The sequence below is a fragment of the Larimichthys crocea genome, chromosome XIV, assembly GCF_000972845.2.
Source record: "Larimichthys crocea isolate SSNF chromosome XIV, L_crocea_2.0, whole genome shotgun sequence".
NCBI classification, from domain to species: Eukaryota; Metazoa; Chordata; class Actinopteri; family Sciaenidae; genus Larimichthys; species Larimichthys crocea.
The window spans coordinates 10,371,404-10,389,538 of NC_040024.1; the positions used below are offsets into that span (position 1 = coordinate 10,371,404).

The following is an 18,135-nucleotide window of genomic DNA, read 5'->3' on the forward strand; positions in this document are numbered from 1 at the left end:
TTCCATAGCTCTCATCCTTTCTTTCTTTCTTTCTTCTTTATTCACACACGCACACAACATATTGAAATCCAGTAATTGTCATTATTTAAACTTAAAAATAAAATAAGATTATATACCCGTGTGTGAATCAGCTTATTGAGGGAGCCTGTGTACACGCAGAACAAAACAAGACAATACACTACATAGAACATTAGACATTAGACGACAGACCACATGGTCCCCATACATACTAACAGTAGCTTTAACAGAGGTTGCAGCTCTATATAAGAATTAATCCATTTAATTTTGCAGCTTTTTCTTGAAGGTGGAGACAGATTTCACCATTTCAAGAGACAAGCTGGTACCTTTTAGTCTTTAGATCTATCTATCTATCTATCTATCTATCTATCTATCTATCTATCTGTCTGTCTGTCTGTCTGTCTGTCTATCCATCCATCTATCTATCTATCTGTCAATGTATGGCTGCTTAGGGCTTCCGTAGCTCTCATCCTTTAATCATCCTACAAATGGTCAATCAGTTTGATAAACTACAATATTAAAATGCAAACACATAACACTGAGCCTGATTGTTTTTATGTTTTCACGTGTATTTGTGCATAATTATCATTGTTGTTGTCATTCTGTCTTGATTTCCTCTGACACAGAGAGAACACTAGAAAGCCACGTGTCCCCCTCCACGAGACAAAAAAAAATAGAAAGCAAGCAGTGGCGGTGAGTCGTCACGTGGCGGCAGTAACGTGCGGGTCCAGCCCGGTGTGACGTAGCCCCCTTTACGTCACACCGGGCTGGACCTGACCTCACGAGCATGGCGGCGTCCGTTAGCGCGTGCACCCGGTTCGCTTCCGTTTGTAGAAAAGTGGGAACGTCTCTGTTCACGTCAGCTGTGTGCGGGGACAGGATGGACACGGAGAGGACGGCCAAGGTTTGTGCGGGGTCTGCGTCATGTTTTAGTGTTGTTGTTTTTTTGCTGAGTCACGTTATATGTGCAGGAAAACATGCGTTAATTGAGCTCGCGCAGTGAAACAGATGTTGCTGCGTAGTCTGTTACGCAAAAGCCTCGCGCGGCTACGTAACGAGCTCAGGTGTGTTAGTTCAGTTCCAGGTGTTTTAATGTGTGTTTGTTTTTCACACCTGCACAGCTGGAGTTTGCGGTGCAGATGACCTGTGACAGCTGTGCGGACAAAGTCAGAGCTGCTCTGCAGGACAAACCAGGTGAGGAGAGCACCGACATGTTTACAGTGAGCTGTCACCGTGACTCAGCAGATCTCTGACCTGTGTCTTCATGCATGACAGTGCACACATTTTCTCCTTTAAAGCAGCAGCATGTACATTTATCTCACCAAAAAAAAAATTCTGACCCACAGACGAATAAGACATCTACATAATATTATCTTATAAAAATTAGGAGTATACTGGGTTGCAGATGTTTTAACACTTATAGAGAGTGTGTGTGTTTTCTGTCTTTATCTGTCATGTGTTTGCTGAAGTTGGCAGGGATAATTAAAAACTTGTTCAAGGACAAGAGAGACAGGTTAAGGGATTAAGAAACACAATGTTCACTACTAAACGGAAAACCAAAAAAGGACATTGTTAGTGGGGAGATGTCCGAGACAGCCCATTTTTAAAAAATGTATAAGAACCAACAGTTAGAGCTCCTCGAGGAGCCTTTTCTCTGTAACTCTTTTGTGTGTTGCACTGTTAAACACTCCTTCTTCTACAAGAATAATAAATTCAACTTAAACTTTGATACTTTGAATCCAGTCTTCCTTATTAAAGGGTTCTACTTTAAAAACTCTTAACAATAATTATGTTATTATTATTATTATTATTATTATTATGTAATAGTGCCGTGACTGATCTCCCCTGCAGAGCAAAGACATCTGATAAACTGAACCAAAAAATATTGGCACCCTTTTGTATTTTTGTCACATAATGTTTTACTTCTCTCTTTAAAAAAAAAGTTGCAATCACAAATGCAAATGAATTGAAACAACACAAAGAGAGAAAAAAAGCCATTTAAAGATATTTTTTTTCACAAAATTCCAAAAACTGATTGGCATCCTTAACTTAATATTTGGTAGCACATCCATTGGTTTAAAAAAAATGACTGAACTCAGTCGTCATATGTGAGTTTCTTGGAGTTTGGAGTTTTGGACCACTCTTCTTCTTTCGCCAACTCCTCCAGATCTTTCAGATTTGATGGGTTCCTTCACCCAAACGCAGTTTTGAGATCTCTCCACAGGTAATCAATGGGATTTAGACCAAGAACTTTGTCTTAAACTGTTTGTTTGAAGTATCTGTTGGGTCACCGTCCAGCTGTAAGTCCCATGACCTCTGACGGAGACCCAGCTTTCTGACACTTCCACTCCATAATTCTGGGGTAGCCTTTTAGGTTTCATAATGCAGTTCTTACTGTCAAGACATCCAGTGCCTGAAGCAGCAAAGCCACCTCCAAAACATCAGTGAACCTCCACCATGATCGACTGTAGTGACTGTGTTCTTTGAGTGTCCAGCCAATGAGTCCAGAAGGTTTTTGTTGTAGAGACGCTGGTGCTGTTCACACATATCAATAAAACACATCCTGGACAAATCATTTGCAAATAGAAGCAGCCCTGACCACATTTATCAAGTGTTCACCCAGTTTTTTCCTCAAACTTTTTTTACACTGCACACCACCTCAGAAAAGATTAGGCTTATTTTTGCAGGAGGTGTTCAGTTTGATTTGAAATTGGACACGAGCGAAGCAGAAAAGCGGCAAATCTTCACATTTGAGAAGACGGGAACAGATAACGTTTGTCATTTCGCTTGATTAAAAAGCTCAGGCGTCGTTTGGAGATAATCAAAATGTCTGGGTCGTCGCTGTCTGCTTGTGCGTCTATCAGATGATCGTTTCTTTCACGTTTGCAGGAGTGACGTCTGTCAGCATTGACGTCGGTAAGGAGGAGGTGCTGGTGGAATCCGCTCTGACCAGCGCGGAGGTGCAGGCTCTGATCGAGAGCACCGGACGCAGGGCGGTGCTGAAGGGCATCGGAGGATCGGAGCAAGGTGAGAAGTCACAGGATGGGAGTGAAGCCTTCGTACTTTCTATGCAGCATAAGTTGTGTTTACACCCGGTGTTACTCACCGAAACGTGACATTACGTCCTCATAAAGTATATTTTTAAATCCAGCATTGTTTACATCTATAATTACTCACTAGTTCTGTGCCTTTGTTGGCACTTTGCAGCGTATCTTGGCACGTTACCACCACCTGTAGCTCAGCGGTGTAGTGCGAAACTATTGGCATGACCGTGTGTTTGCGTCCCCTACTCATAGAAGAACAGCTCCAAAGTGTTACATCAGGTCACAAACTCCACTGGGAAGCTTTAAGCACGATGTGTTATGTATATATGTGTTTGATAATTGAGATGTAAAGATGCTGACGCTGTCACACACACATATTACAAGTATAAATCTCTAATTTAAAGTATGATTGCACCTATTTTGCATCCTCGACACGTGTGAAGAGCCACATCAACTGTTTACTACGACTGATCTCTCAAACACAATACGTTATGGTTGATTTGCCTCTGCACAGCATATCAAGTCCATATTCTACCACCTCAGAGAATATTATCATCAAACATGAGCGTAGGCCAGCCCTATTCAGCTATTTCTAATAATAAGATTAGTCTTATTGACTGCTCTTTGAATTCTGAATAGAGCCGGTTCAAGAGCTTATTTGGTAGAGAAGCGGTACTCCTGTTCGGCACTTGTCTTTCTAATGTTTCCAGTTTGGAGCCACGATTCTAGAGTTTTTGAACCATCATGTTAGATCCACTCACTGTCTTGCTATCACGTTTTAACTCGTAACTAATCATGGATGTATGCGCGCAGAATGTGCGCGACTGATATTGAAACTAAATAATACACGAAATGTAAATGAACCGCAGTCACATCTAAACACAACCTGGATGTGAGGACGCTGGACGTGAACGAGCTCGCAGCGTGAACACACTCATTGTTTTTCTTTGTGACAGACCATGGTTCAGCGGTGGCCATGATGGCCGGTGTGGGAAAGATCCAGGGGGTGGTGCGTTTCCTGCAGCTGTCTGAAGGCCAATGTTTGATTGATGGGACCATAGATGGGTTGGAGCCTGGACCTCACGGCCTCCACGTCCACACCCTGGGGGACCTTACGCAGGACTGCCTCAGGTAGCACCGCTGGATACAGCTTTTTTTTTTTTAGTGGTTTCTACAATAAATATGCCATTTTGTTTTGCTTTGTTTGTGATCCAAAAAGTTGCAAAGTGGGAGAAGCCATCCAACATTAACTAAAAGTAGTGGGGTCAGTAAATTTTACACAATAATAGGAAGAAAAATCATAAAATAGAGCAATCAGACCTTTTATAGTAGTAGTATGTTTTTTGCTGTTTGCAAATTCGAGATGTGCCGTCACATCTTCCAGGCCAAAGAGTTGTGGGGGTCAATAACTGTGCCACATACACTTGATAGAGTTATGTTACAGCAATCAGCGTTGAGTTAATTCACTGTTTTCCCTACGGATGGTATCATATACTACGATACCCACGAGCCTCAGCAACTGTTGTGTTGGAGACAGTCAGAGCTTTGAGTCTGGTTTCGAAATACGGTGCATTGTTTGTAGATTTGACCCAGAATCTGAAGCTTACTTAAGCGGACGAGCTTCAACTTTGCCGTTAGCTGCTCACATGATGGATTCAGTGATGATGTTTCTTATCGATTGACCTCTGGGAGTTATGTTTGACTTCTGTACTTACATTTTTATGTAGCCAAGTTTGTCTGTTTTGATATATATTAGATGTTTTTCGCTCATTTGAAGTTCTTGAGTCAGACTCATAAACATCATCGTCCGCTGTGTTTTCACAGTCCAGCAACTTTATGACGACGCAGACCTGCAGAAACACATTTTTGTGGAGAAGCAGACAGTAAAATGTCTCATCCCAAACACTTCGAAGCAGTTTGTACTCGCCTAACGACGTATGAAATTGCACTCCAAACTTTTTTTTTTATAATGGGTTCGATTTCTTCTTTTCGCAGTTGCGGCGAGCACTATAACCCCCTTGGAAGACGACACGGCGGTCCTGGAGACTCTGAAAGGGTACGGTCGTATCTGTTGAATGGATCCACTTATCGTAAATTCGGACAAACTCCCTCCTCAGATTTTAATAAAACTTCCAACACAAGCCAAACGTAAGATGTGATGCCTCTATCGGATTGCCAAATTTGTCCCACAGGAACAATTCAGAGCCGTTCTGTTCCAGGTGCTAAATTTTCAGTAAGAGAGCTACAAGTCTGAGGCCGGAGGAGTGTTTTCTGGCTCTCTTAATGTTTCCCCCTTGTGTATTTCTTTTTTTTCTGTGTATTATATATATATTATGTGTAATTCTTCTGACATGCAGTATTGTTGTGCAGCACGTAGGTGATCTGGGGAATATTGTTGCTGGACCAGACGGCAGAGCGTCATTTAGACTCGAGGACAGTCAGATAAAGGTAACAAACACACATTTTGCACTACGGTGCAGTATATTAAGCTTAATGGAGCTCAGTGTCATATGACAGCTTTATTCATACCTTGGCTGCAGGTATGGGATGTGATCGGCCGATCGCTGGTTGTGGACGCAGGCGAGGACGATCTGGGTCAAGGTGGTCACCCTCTCTCCGGACAGACTGGAAACTCTGGAGAAAGGTGGGTCAACGTCAGCGGTCAAAGTTACAAAATAAGACGCAGTTTGAGTTCATTCAGTGTTACAAAGTGTGGACAAGCTGATTTTTTTTTCTCTCCTCTGCAGGCTGGCCTGTGGGATCATCGCCAGATCAGCCGGCCTTTTCCAAAACCCCAAACAGATTTGTGCCTGCGACGGAGTCACGCTATGGGAGGAGAGAGAGAGGCCGATAGCTGGGAAAGGTCGAAGCAAAGCCAACGCGCAGGCGCCGGCAGCAAACCTCTAAAAAACCTCGGACACAAACGCCGAGCACATCTGTGACCTGCGGTCGGGGGGCGGTTTAAACAGATATGAAAACTTTTGAAGAGAAATGCTGGGGACAAGAGGGTGAAGGGAGGAAGACAAAGCACTGGGGAGTATGTCTCCCAACAGCTGCACGTATGACCAAAGAAAAATTGCCTTATTTTGTCGACATTTTGTGGCGTTTATAGCTGCAGGTAGTGTCCTCTGGAGATTTCAAATGGAAGTTTGTAAAACTTGATAAGACGTCCATTAATATATAGTTATATGTTTGTATAACCAGCTGTCTCGTCACTGCTTGTAAGATTTGAGGTATCCATTTTGGCTGTGCCAAATAAGAGGTACTTAGGCAGAGGTACTTCAGTTTGAGGAAAATGGGATTATAAACCGACTCCACAGGATACGTCTCAATCGAAGTCAGTTGCAACACCCAAGTGTTCATTCATAAAAAATAAAAAAAAGTTAAAAAGGCAACACCGAAATAGATACCTCAAAGCAACGGATATATACGGCTGAATTCACACGGATCCGGGGTATTATATGGATCAGGTAACCACGGGGCTAACTTGGGACACACAGAGGGAATCTGGGCCACTGTGAGCTGCATCCAGACTGAACAAATCCTGCATTAGCTTGTTCATTTAAAATCCATGAGGTGGTGTGAGTGACTTGGATAAGAGAGATTCGAAAGCGGTCGGGAAAGAGAGAGAGAGAGAGTCCAACTCCAAGCAGAGCGAAAGGGCAAGAGGGCGGTAAAAGTTTGAGAAGAAGAAAGAAGAGGAGGAGGAGGAGGAGGGGTGTTGAAGGATTGTGTGCTCAGCTGTTTTTCTCTCTCAGTGTACAGTTGCTACAGTCAACGTCAGAGCCACACAATACATGAAAGTGCCTGTTTTTCTGCTTTAAAATCCTCTGTCAATTGTAATAATGTATAAAAACATCTATCCGCTGCCACTTGTTGATTTCTGTCTCGATGCAGACGTGATTATCAGCTCATTGTGTGCACCATATTGGTGGAGTGTGTATTGATTTTCCAACATTGAACGTCTGTCTTGTCCCGGTGATGCCTGAATAAGCTTATTGAATTTTCCCCCCCAAATGTTCCAACCCGGTGTGCTTTTTCCATTTGTGTGTCTGAGGGCTGTTAAGGCGAGCTTGAACGCACGACTGCAACTAATGATTGTTTATGTTGTATCGTTATCATTTAGTCTAAATGTCTTTTAAACAGCCTTTTTTCTTATGTCTGACCATAAATTTATATGTAATAAACAATAACTCTGTGAAAAGAAGCAGCTGAAATCAGGAAATGCATTTTTTTTTTTTTTTTGCTTGATATACTTCAATAATAATAACAGTACAGTATGGAAGCCCAAAGTGGTCGTACATTCATACATTTAAAGCATTGCAGAAAACATCATTCGTTATAGCAATGTTAGAGGAGCAGGACTAGACCACTGGTGTTATAAAAATTATGAGTATACTGGGGTGCAGATGTTTAACAAGTATTGTCTAGTGATCATAGACTTATACTCAAAATGGATTGAAGTTATCCCAACCACACGAAATGAAAAGATTTGGATTTCCAGAAATCATATATTAGTGATAATGGACCACATTCCAGAAATGATGTAACTGATAAACTAAATATTGGCCTAAATATCATTGTTCAAATCATCCACAATCAGCAAGACTAGTGGAAAGAGCGAATGGTACAATCGAGCACCGATACCTACAGTTAAGTATTAAATAAAACAGCCACTTACACCTTAGGTAGGAATTGCAATTGCTGTCCTAGTCACCTGTGGATGCTGTTGTATTCCACATATGAGAGAACTGATACGAAGACTGATTACTGCTGCACTAACGAAAAACAGCAATTGTTCTATCAACCTGTTGAACCTGTTGTTCTATCAAACTGTTGACAACTTGATGAGTTGGCATGAAGGAAGGGCCAGGTGTGGTTAGATCCTGGTATGAGATCTAGCAGGATTTATGTGCCAAGCTCGGGCAAATAGAAGAGTCAACCTACGTGCCCATAAGAGGAGAAGCACCTGCTGAGAATGTCACACTTGTTTAGTCTCTGATGTAAAGTATGCTTAAGAGCAGGGGTCTCCAAACTACGGCCTGCGGGCCACATCCGGCCCACCTAAACAATTGGAGTGGCCCACTTAACGATCCCAAACAATCCCTCTAAACATGGCCTATTTTTCAAAATTGCATTTTCCTATCATAAAATATCCACACTTAATGATTAAGCTTGGCATTCTAATTAAAATCGACCTTATTTACAAACTATTTACAGTACTAGCTAATTTTCATCCCTTTACACCACACAATGGTATATTCCGACGTGACTTTGCTCGTGATCAACCTCCGCGCACTCTGCGCCCTCTCCGCCCTCTCCACGACTGTCGAACAGCGGCGGTTCTGGCTACATTTGCGCCCTGGGCGAACAACATCTTGTACAAGAATAATAAATTCAACTTAAACTTTGATACTTTGAATCTAGTCCTCCTTATTTACGATTTTTTCTTTAAAAATTCTCGTAACAACTGGTTCTCAAACTGTGGTACACAATCTGCCTGTGCTGGTACTTGAAATAAATTAAAATAAACGAAATATTTAATTACATTCATAACATATATTGAATGAAAATAAAGAGTTTTCCACAAAGTTTAGTTATCTTGAGATTTCGAGAAAATTGCTTTATCTGTTAACATAATGGCATATATAACTCAAGAGCTCAGGAAAACAAATGAGTTAACATAACAGGAAAACTGAGGAAATAAAATGTATGAATGTATGACCGGTTAAGGCTTCAATACTTTTGTTTTCTCGAGATCTCAAACAAACAAAACAAAGTTTAGTTATCTTGAAAAGTTGAGAAAATGATCCGTTAACATAATGACATGAATAACTCAAGAGATCTCAAGAAAAACAAATTAACTCATTATCACAGAGAAAATAAAATGTATGACTGCTTGGGGCTTCTGTAATGTAGTTTTTTTTAGATCTCTGATTAATTATAGCATTATCTCAGGAAAACAAAGTTTAGTTATCTTAAAAAGCTGTTATCCATTAGCATAATGGCACAAATAACTTTAAGAGATCTCAAGAATACAAAAGAAATGAACTCAGTTGAAAACTGAGAAAATAAAAAGTATGAATGTATGACCAATTAGGGCTTCCGTACTTTTGTTTTTTTCTTCGAGATCTCAAATAAACAAAACAAAGTTTAGTTATCTTGAGAAGTTGAGAAAATTATCCATTAACAAGACATCTAAAGAAAACCAATGAAATTAACTCGTCATCACTGAGGAAATAAAATGTATGACCTGCTTGGGGCTTCCGTACTTTTGCTTTGTCGAGATCTCAAATGAATTATAGCATTATCTTGGGAAAACAATGTTTAGTTAACTTAAAAAGCTGTTATCCGTTAACATAATTGCATGAATAACTCAAGATCTCGAGAAAACAAGTGAAATTAACTGAAAAAATTAAAAGTATGAATGTATTTCTGTACTTTTGTTTTCTCAAGCTCTCAAATTAGTTCTAGCATTATCTTGGGAAAAAGTTTAACTAGCTTGAAAAGCTGTTATCGGTTAACATAATGGCACAAATAACTTTAAAAGATCTCAAGAAAACAAAAGAATAAAAAGTATAAATGTATGACCGATTAGGGCTTCCGTACTTTTGTTTTTTCTTCGAGATCTCAAACAAACAAAACAAAGTTTAGTTGAGAAAATGATCCGTTAACATAATGGCACAAATAACTTTGAGGGAAATGAAATTAACTCGTCATCACTGAGGAAATAAAAAGTATGACTGCTTGGGGCTTCTGTAATGTAGTTTTCTTGAGATCTTGGATTAATTATCGCATTATCTCAGGAAAACAAAGTTTAGTTATCTTAAAAAGCTGTTATCCGTTAACATAATGGCACGAATAACTTTAAGAGATCTCAAGAAAACAAAAGAAATGAACTCAGTTGAAAACTGAGAAAATAAAAAAGTATAAATGTATGACCGATTAGGGCTTCCGTACTTTTGTTTCCTTTGAGATCTCAAATAAACAAAACAAAGTTTAATTATCTTGAGAAGTTGAGAAAATTATCCATTAACAACACATCTCAGGAAAACCAATGAAATTAACTCGTCATCACTGAGGAAATAAAATGTATGACCTGCTTGGGGCTTCCGTACTTTTGTTTTCTCAAATTAGTTATAGCATTATCTTGGGAAAAAGTTTAGCTATCTTGAAAAGCTGTTATCCGTTAACATAATGGCACGAATAACTTTAAGAGATCTCAAGAAAACAAAAGAAATTAACTCGTCATCACTGAGGAAATAAAACGTATGACTGCTTGGGGCTTCCGTAATGTAGTTTTCTTGAGATCTCGGATTAATTATAGCATTATCTCAGGAAAACAAAGTTCAGTTATCTTAAAAAGCTGTTATCCGTTAATATAATGGCACGAATAACTTTAAGAGATCTCAAGAAAACAAAAGAAATTAACTCAGTTGAAAACTGAGAAAATAGAAAGTATGAATGTATAACCGATTAGGGCTTCCGTACTTTTGTTTTCTTCGAGATCTCAAACAAACGAAACAAAGTTTAGTTGAGAAAATGATCCGTTAACAAGACATCTCAAGAAAACCAATGAAATTAACTCGTCATCACTGAGGAAATAAAATGTATGACAGCTTGGGGCTTCCGTATTTTTGTTTTCTCGAGATCTCAAACAAACAAAACAAAGTTTAGTTGAGAAAATGATCCGTTTAATGGCACGAATAACTTTAAGAGATCTCAAGAAAACAAAAGAAATTAACTCAGTCATCACTGAGGAATTAAAACGTATGACCGCTTCAGGCTTCCGTACATTTTGTGTAAATATGCATTAGCAGTGCATTTTGCACTTCTCCTCTCTGTGGGTTTGGGGGCAAATTCTTTCATAGCACATAATGAGCTCTTTAATTGAGCTCATGTCCCATTGGAGCAAAGCAAAAAAAAAAAAAAAAAAAAAAAAACTTTTCTTCACACAGTGTCTTTAATAAATTGGAGCTTACCCTGGCTTTGTGTGTTTGTGAGTCATTGCATGGGTTGTTTTGTGAGGGTTCAGCATCCTGTGGGTGCAGCAGCAGCAGCAGCAGCAGCAGCACCACCCTCCCCCTCCTCTGCATGCTCTCTCCAGCACTATGCCCGACATGCAAACGGAAGCAGGCGCTACCATTTTGAAACACAGCACCGCCTAGGTAAGATGGTAGATCCTTTTTTTTTTTAATATATCTAATCGCCTTTTTTCCCCCTTACTGCAGCATAACTCTCATCCGAGCCACATGGGAGGTGACTAATTGATGTTTAAAGTGATCTGAGCGCTCATAGACTTATTAGACGGTGTGTTGTTTGCACACACACGAGAGTCACTCCGGTGTTACACTGTATTCAGTCCTGTGCGGAAAAAAAAAAAAGCTCGACCTCCTCTTGAAATGTTTTTTTTTTTGTTTTGCATCACATATTGTGTGTTTGTCACTTTATTTTGTTTGTTTTTGTACCGCGCGCATTATTATTTATTTGTCAGCACGCGCTTTTGTTTATTCGCCTTTTGTGCAACAACACAACAACAAGCATCCAGCCTCCGCCTTTCCACATTTAATGTGTTTTTGCACGGTGTGTGTGTTGTTTTACTGTGTTTTCTCGCCTTTAAAACAAACAAACAAAAAATATATATAATGCATTTTTTTATTTTTTTTTGGTTTCGCTTGTTGAGGAAATGTGTCGACTCAGCGTCGTGCTGCGTCATCAGAAAGCTGGTTATTGCTCAAATGCAGCTGCAGCTGCTGCAGCCATATGTAACAGTGTAATCCCCCCCTACATTCACACATATATGTGTGTTTGCAGTGTGCAAACTGAGGTGGATTACATGCATCTTGTTTAATATGAGCAGCAGCAAGAAGAGAAGAAGTAGGTGGAGGAGGAGGAGGAGGTGGTGTAGTTGTAAGTCAGTTGCAGCAGCTGGCTGGCTGACTGGCTGACTTGAGCCTAAACCAAAAAATAGAAATGTCATTCGCTGGTGTCGTGTTCCTCTTTTGCCCTTTGATTTACAGCCAGCTGTGAAGGTTGTTCAGGAGGAAGAAAGGTGGTGTTGGTGGTGGTGGACCTGTGGAAACACCTCTGTGTGTTTTTAGAGGTTAAATTTAAGCAACACAAAGCTTAAAGTTTGTATTATCATCCGGATAAACCCCACATGAATTGCTACACAGGTTTTTTTTTTTTCATCTGTAAATTGCTCCGCTACCCCTGCCTGTGTCTTTCCTGTGTATGACTCATACATAGCTGTCTCATACGGGTAATCACAGCCTCCTCGAGTGAGAATGAAATCCTTTTAAAGCTGCCTTTGCTCCGTGATATATACTTAAAATATGGAGCAGCCGTTCATGTTCCTATCAAACTGTGTTTCCTAATAACCGCGTCTGAGTTTATTTAACCCGAGTGGCCGCCTCGCAGGCAAATGTGAGGTGTGTGTGGTTTTGAATTTGAAATATTTGAATGTCAATCTGGCTGCTCATACACGCTGAGGTTTTTTTTTTTTCTTTATCAAGAGTGCATGCCAGACGTGTTCTTTGTGTTTTTAATCTCTGGATCTTTGTTATCTCTGGATGATAAACACGATTTGCATGTTGGAGAAACAGGCTTGTAAGATTCTTTGTCCAGCCGAAAGTCAGCAGCGTAGTCCTGAAAAAAGACGCTAAATTGCAAGATCAGCTATGTCCCTGTGTGCTGCAGTCCACCCCTGTATTCAGACAATTGCACTTCCTTCTCCTCGTCCGACTTCCATAGAGACAAACGTGTGGTTTTGTGCTCACTCAGTAGTTGTTATGTCTATGGCGGCCGATAGTTGCAGTGTGTAGTTAATCCCCCTCACTTATCTCTAACCGCAGTCAAGTACATAACTCCTCTGTTTCCCCACAGCGCCATGGACAAGAGCAACACAGTGAAGCTCTTTGTGGGCAACCTGGCGTTGGACACCACCCAGGAAGAGCTGTCAGCCATCTTCGAACCCTACGGCCAGGTGGTCAGCTGCAGCGTGCTGCGGCAGTTCGCCTTCGTCCACCTTCAGGGCGAGGGCGCTGCCGAGCGCGCCATCCGGGAGCTCAATGGACGGGAGTTTCGCGGACGTAACTTGGTGGTGGAGGAGTCGAGAGGGAGGCCGTTGCACTCCACCAAGGTGTTTGTGGGTAACCTGAGTGGGATGTGCACCACTGAAGACCTACAGCAGCTGTTCCAGACATTTGGGAAAGTTCTCGAGTGTGACAAAGTCAAAGGTGAGTGGAGCCCCTTGTAGTATTTGAATTGTCACATCCTGCACAAGTTCTGCTTGATGTTAGTGGTGCTAGTGTACAAGTTAAGTCGTAGCTCAGGTAAGAGATCACATCTTATTCCAAGTGTTTGGAGATTGCAGAAGTTCTACTGCATAAATTAGATTAGTCGTCCTTGTTGTAAAGATGGACATGGTGGTTCTATTTGGCGCCATTCATACTTTTTTTTGTTTTTAATAGAAGTAATAAGTAAGTGCCTGTGGCAAAGCCACTGTGACCCTAACTGTTGTCCCTGCGCTCAATGACAGCCAGGCATTCCTCTTCCGCAGGCTATGCCTTTGTCCACATGGAGAACAAGGAAGATGCTCTCCAGGCCATCGAGGCCCTCCATGGCACCTCGTTTAAGGGTCGCCCCCTGTCTGTAGAGCTGTCCAAGGTCCAACCCAGCAAGCAGGCGCCTACGGGAAAAATCCCCTGCGTTAACTGTGGAAAGCAGGGCCACTATGCTGGAGAATGCCCCGTTGGGAAGCCTTCTCTTGAGCAGTACCAGAGTCAGGCAGCGGTACTAGCCGCCGCCGCCGCTGCAGCCGCCGGCTTGCCACTGCAAGTCCAACAAAGTGTGCACAATTCAGTCTACAACACCTCCACCTTTGATCCCACATATGCAGCTCTCACTGGGATCACCACAGGCACACGTACTGATGGAAACCCAGTGAATCCGGCTGTTTACGGTGCCCTTGCCAGCCAGGTGTACGGTGCCAATGTTGCCAATCAGCTTTATGGAACGGTGGCCAATCAGGCAGCTCTTACATCAGGCGCCACTCAAATGTACAGCTCGATGACCCCCAACATCTACGGACAGATGGCTGCGACCCCGGCGGCTGCTGCTGCGGCTGCTGCCGCCGCTGCCTACTCAACTCCGGTTTATACCCCAACCGTGGCCAATCCCCCTCTCTATCTGGCTGCTGGTCCTGGAATAGAAATGCCAACAGCAGCGGCTGCGGTCAACCCTGCCTACACTGTATCTCCAGCGATTTATGGTGCCACCACACCAGCCTACGCTCACATAAGCGCCATGGGAGCAGCGGACCCTACTACAGCCATCTTTGAGGCAGCCAGACAGGCGCATTATTTCGCCCAGGGCCAGCAGGTCGTGGCCGAGCAGCAATCAGTGGCTGCCGCAGCAGCAGCGGCGGCCGCTGTGGCAAAGTCTGGTGAGAGGGACCGTAGTCCCCTACGGAGGTCGGTACCTCTGCTACCAGACCCTGTGATGAAGCCGTTCATGTACCAGAGAGCCAAGCCACGACGCCCCCTGCTCCCTACACCGGCTGGCCGAGCGGCAGAAGAGGCAGTGGAGGCTGCAGAGGATCCCATGGCCAGGTAGAAAACACGATCCTTGATTGTCTTTACCATCAGCTCTGCAGCAGCACCGAAACATTCCCAGAGAGCGTTGATCTTCCGTCTAGAGATAATATTTTCTGCTTGTTTTAAGTGCCTCAATAAATGCCTGTACTGTCCCTGTTCCTACCTAAACCCTCCTCTCCCTACCTTAACCCCATCCCTCTCTTCTCTTAGGTACTATGCGGAGTACTACCAGCAGCTGCAGCAGTACCCCCAGTTCCAGTATGCCTACCCACCACCGAACACAATGACAGCCATCCCTGGTATGCCGGGAGTGTCAGTCCCTGCGATGTCCGCCCAGCAAGTCACCACGCTGGACGCTCTCAGGCCAGTGGTCCCCACAGCTGCGGCAATGGCAGCCGCCATGGCTGCGCCAAGGGTGTATGAGCCGCCGTTGCCGCCGCCCACGCGCAAGGAGGCCATCCTCCGCCGCCCCGAACTCTCCCTTCACACGCCTGAGCCCCCCTTCCGATAGTCGCACACAACTCTCTGCCACCCCACCCCTTCCCTCTTTGCCCTGAACCCACCCCCACCCCATCCCCACATCTCCTCTTCCAACCCCAAACTTGACCACCTTACAGCAGCTGTATGTGTGTGTGTGTGTGTGAGTTTGTTTGCGTCTGGCGGCTCTAAGTGTGTATGTGGGGTGGGGTTTGGTTTATTAACCTGCTTTACGAGGGACTTGATCTTGCTAACCTTGGTCCTGTTTGCATGCACACAGTGCAGCCACGAAAGGGAGGCTCTCATCTGTTGTACGGGCATTCTTTGTGCTTCTCAGTTTTACTTTTTTATCGTGCCAGTCTCACACTTGTGCCAGTATTGGACTGATCCGATCAGTCGTTTCATATGCCTTTATTTCCGCAACCCAGTTATGATTTTCTAAGGCCAAATTTACAATAAAAGACATCAGCCATCCTCCTTAGGCCTAGATGATCAGTTAGGGCAGCTAATTTGAAAAACCTTTTTTGCCTTATTTTGAAGAGTTTGAATTTATAATCAGATGGGAAGTCAGATAAACACATATTGTGTACTGGCTGCGTTGCATTGTGTCCAACAGAACCAAGGTTGACTTATTTTGGGGTGGGTGTTTGTCTCGAATGTAACGTGGATGTGTGTGATCGATAACGTGCGGGCTCCTGACCTTGCAGCGCACAAACGCAGCAGCTAAGACTGCGCCTTGCAGAAAAAAAAAAAAAAAAAAAAAGTAAAGCACACATAATACGTACTGTAATGTATGTTTGGATCTCTCCATGAACCCTTCAACCCCCACCCCTCCACCTCACCTGTACTCTAACTACAACACTAGAAGACACTGCTTCAACTCTCTTTCTCTTTCTAACAACAGCTGCCTACCTCTAACCGTAAAGTTTCAGTGTAGAGTCTACTCTCTTCCACACCTTTCATCCAGTCAGCAGTTCATTTCCTGCTCCTCGTAAAAAGAAAAATACAAGGTCAGCAGGTTAAGGAGGAGCTGTATTTTGGTGATGATGACTTTTGTAGATATTCTGTATTATTATACAAGTCCTCCTACATGTTCAGAGGCCTTTTTTTAAAGAATATAGTTTGTTTTGTTTGTTTTACTGTAGTTTACATGTAGTACAAGTCAACCTGGGGTGTAATGAATTGTAAATGGACAGAAAAAAAACCCACGTGTGACTACTGAATGAGCTGTTTACAAAGGTTTACTGCATCCTTATGAGGAATCATGGTATGTGACAAGCTCAATTATGTGCCTATAAGCTTTGAGTGAAGTGCATTAAGTGGAGGGATCTCCCATTTTAAGTGCTTTTGCCTTTTTTAGTCATTTCAACTAGGGGGTGGGGTTGGGGGGGCGCGAGCGTAACCTCTTAGCTTTCTCGCGGGCTTGCACTCCTGCGTTTTAATTAGTTTCATATCACACGGTTTTCAAAAAGCCACAAACTTGAGCCTTGCAGGTTCACGATTAGCCGCTGGTTTAAAGCAGGAACAACAGTGATAGCAACAATGAAACGAGAGATGGGGCAGTGTCTTCCAGTTGCCCCCAACTATCCTTACTTTTTTTTTTTTTTCCAAATATAAGACCTGCTTCAGATTGTGATTGCAAAGAGATTTTTAGTGTTTGTTTTTAATCTGGTGGTCGGATCTGGATGATGAGGGGTTCGCTCCATCAGGATGATAGACTTGCGAGTACAGGTACTTTTTGTGACGGTTGCGAGCTTGGTCCTGGGTGGCGAATCCTTTTCATTCGGATCTGCAATCACTTAAAAACAATCACTCAAGAGTTTTGTTTTGTTTTTTGCAACTGAAATTTGACAGCGGTCTGATGCACATACAGACATACCCTCTGAAATCACCTTACTGCCTCGCTGTTTCCCCCCTCCTCCCCTCTCCCCCGTGTGGTTTTTAGTGGTTAAGTGACTTTTGCATCTCACAGTGTAATCTTTCTGTGTTGTATATACAAACACATACCAGTTGCATCCTTTGTAGAATTATGTGGTTTGCGAAATGTCTTGTTTGCCATGTTTGAGACCGTATTTTTTAGAGAAGTATTTTAATTTTGCCTTTTTTTAGGAAAAGACAAAAAAAAAAATTAAAAAATCAGCATGCTTTTTATTGAGAATATGTATACTATAATCATTATTATAATAAAGAATGTTTGGCTGACTACTGTGGTAAAAGAAAGCAAAGGGTTTGGACATTTCCCCTTCTTGTTTATGTTGTTCTTCTCCACTATCTGTTTCTCTTGTGTAAAATGACCACCAGACCCATTTGACTGGGGACCCAAGGGGGAGACAGGTGTAGATGCTGGCCCAGCTTTGCTCTCTTTGGTCAGGGTAAGTGTGGGTTGGTGCTCCTTTCTCTCTCCAGCCTCTCAAACTGGGTGCAAACAAGAAAGGGGGTTTGCACTCGAGCAAATGCACTGCAGTGTTTTAATTCTGGCTTGAAAAAAAGCTTTGATTTGATTTTCATGTAGAAAAAGGACTCGCTGTAAAATCAATGTTGAGAGCTGGGGAGAGGCACACAGATAGAATGGCCTGGGTGCATTTTGATCTGTGGAGCAGTCCTGTTCTTGGGGGTTGATGGATGGGTGTGCGTCTGGTCTGGTCTGGTCTCTCCCCTGCTGCACCAAACTCTCCCCCCTTTCTCCGTGTGTCTCTGTGTCCACTCTACTCTCAGACCTGCATGTGTGATAATCTGTAACTCTGCCGCACAAAAAAAAAAAAAAAAAAAAAAAAAAAGCCCCGAGACAGTCCAGCTCTGAACTAACTATCTCAACTGAATTAGGTCACCGTGCCACCTGGAACAGCCTGCGTGCAGCCGTGCGTGAACGTTGGCGGGCGTGAGCCACGGGGGAAGGACTTTTAGCGCGACGCCACCGCAGTGGGAACTTGTTCTCTGTCTCTTCACCACCAAGGTAAATGAAAAACGAAACCAAAAAAAAAAAAAACAACAAAAAAACA

At 42.7% G+C, this 18,135-nt stretch overlaps 3 protein-coding genes across 5 annotated transcripts in view; 2 read left to right on the top strand and 1 right to left on the bottom strand.

Annotated features, from left to right (window-relative positions):
• Positions 1 to 5,691, bottom strand: part of gal3st3 (galactose-3-O-sulfotransferase 3) — a 46,755-nt gene extending 41,064 nt beyond the window's left edge. The window contains exon 1 of the mRNA XM_027287836.1: positions 5,592 to 5,691. The gene's annotated coding sequence lies outside the window, so the exon portion shown is untranslated. The remainder of the gene's footprint in view (positions 1 to 5,591) is intronic.
• ccs (copper chaperone for superoxide dismutase) lies at positions 764 to 7,269 on the top strand. Its single transcript, XM_010747480.3, has 8 exons — positions 764 to 922; positions 1,140 to 1,212; positions 2,908 to 3,045; positions 4,019 to 4,193; positions 5,058 to 5,118; positions 5,433 to 5,510; positions 5,603 to 5,706; positions 5,810 to 7,269. Exons 1-8 carry the CDS (start codon positions 806 to 808, stop codon positions 5,967 to 5,969), a joined length of 906 nt encoding a protein of 301 aa, XP_010745782.3. The 5' UTR covers positions 764 to 805; the 3' UTR covers positions 5,970 to 7,269.
• Positions 7,270 to 11,116: 3,847 nt separating this feature from the next.
• rbm14b (RNA binding motif protein 14b) lies at positions 11,117 to 17,151 on the top strand. 3 transcript variants are annotated; one of them, XM_019264663.2, is made up of 4 exons: positions 11,117 to 11,230; positions 12,948 to 13,300; positions 13,603 to 14,674; positions 14,870 to 15,909. In XM_019264663.2, exons 2-4 carry the CDS (start codon positions 12,952 to 12,954, stop codon positions 15,168 to 15,170), a joined length of 1,722 nt encoding a protein of 573 aa, XP_019120208.1. In that variant the 5' UTR covers positions 11,117 to 11,230; positions 12,948 to 12,951; the 3' UTR covers positions 15,171 to 15,909. The 3 variants fall into 3 exon arrangements, with proteins under 3 accessions (XP_019120208.1, XP_019120209.1, XP_027143634.1); XM_019264664.2 differs by having other exon boundaries at positions 13,624 to 14,674; XM_027287833.1 differs by lacking the exon at positions 11,117 to 11,230 and adding an exon at positions 11,263 to 11,321 and having other exon boundaries at positions 14,870 to 17,151.
• Positions 17,152 to 18,135: the final 984 nt, after the last annotated feature.

Excerpts from the sequence above, each read along its gene's own strand:
- ccs (XM_010747480.3), top strand. The coding sequence starts at position 806 with ATGGCGGCGTCCGTTAGCGCGTGCACCCGGTTCGCTTCCGTTTGTAGA. Across the intron at positions 923-1,139 it reads ACACGGAGAGGACGGCCAAG|CTGGAGTTTGCGGTGCAGAT; the intron begins GTTTGTGCGGGG and ends ACACCTGCACAG. Across the intron at positions 5,707-5,809 it reads ACTGGAAACTCTGGAGAAAG|GCTGGCCTGTGGGATCATCG; the intron begins GTGGGTCAACGT and ends TCTCCTCTGCAG.
- rbm14b (XM_019264663.2), top strand. The coding sequence starts at position 12,952 with ATGGACAAGAGCAACACAGTGAAGCTCTTTGTGGGCAACCTGGCGTTG. Across the intron at positions 13,301-13,602 it reads CGAGTGTGACAAAGTCAAAG|CCAGGCATTCCTCTTCCGCA; the intron begins GTGAGTGGAGCC and ends GCTCAATGACAG. Across the intron at positions 14,675-14,869 it reads GCAGAGGATCCCATGGCCAG|GTACTATGCGGAGTACTACC; the intron begins GTAGAAAACACG and ends CTCTTCTCTTAG.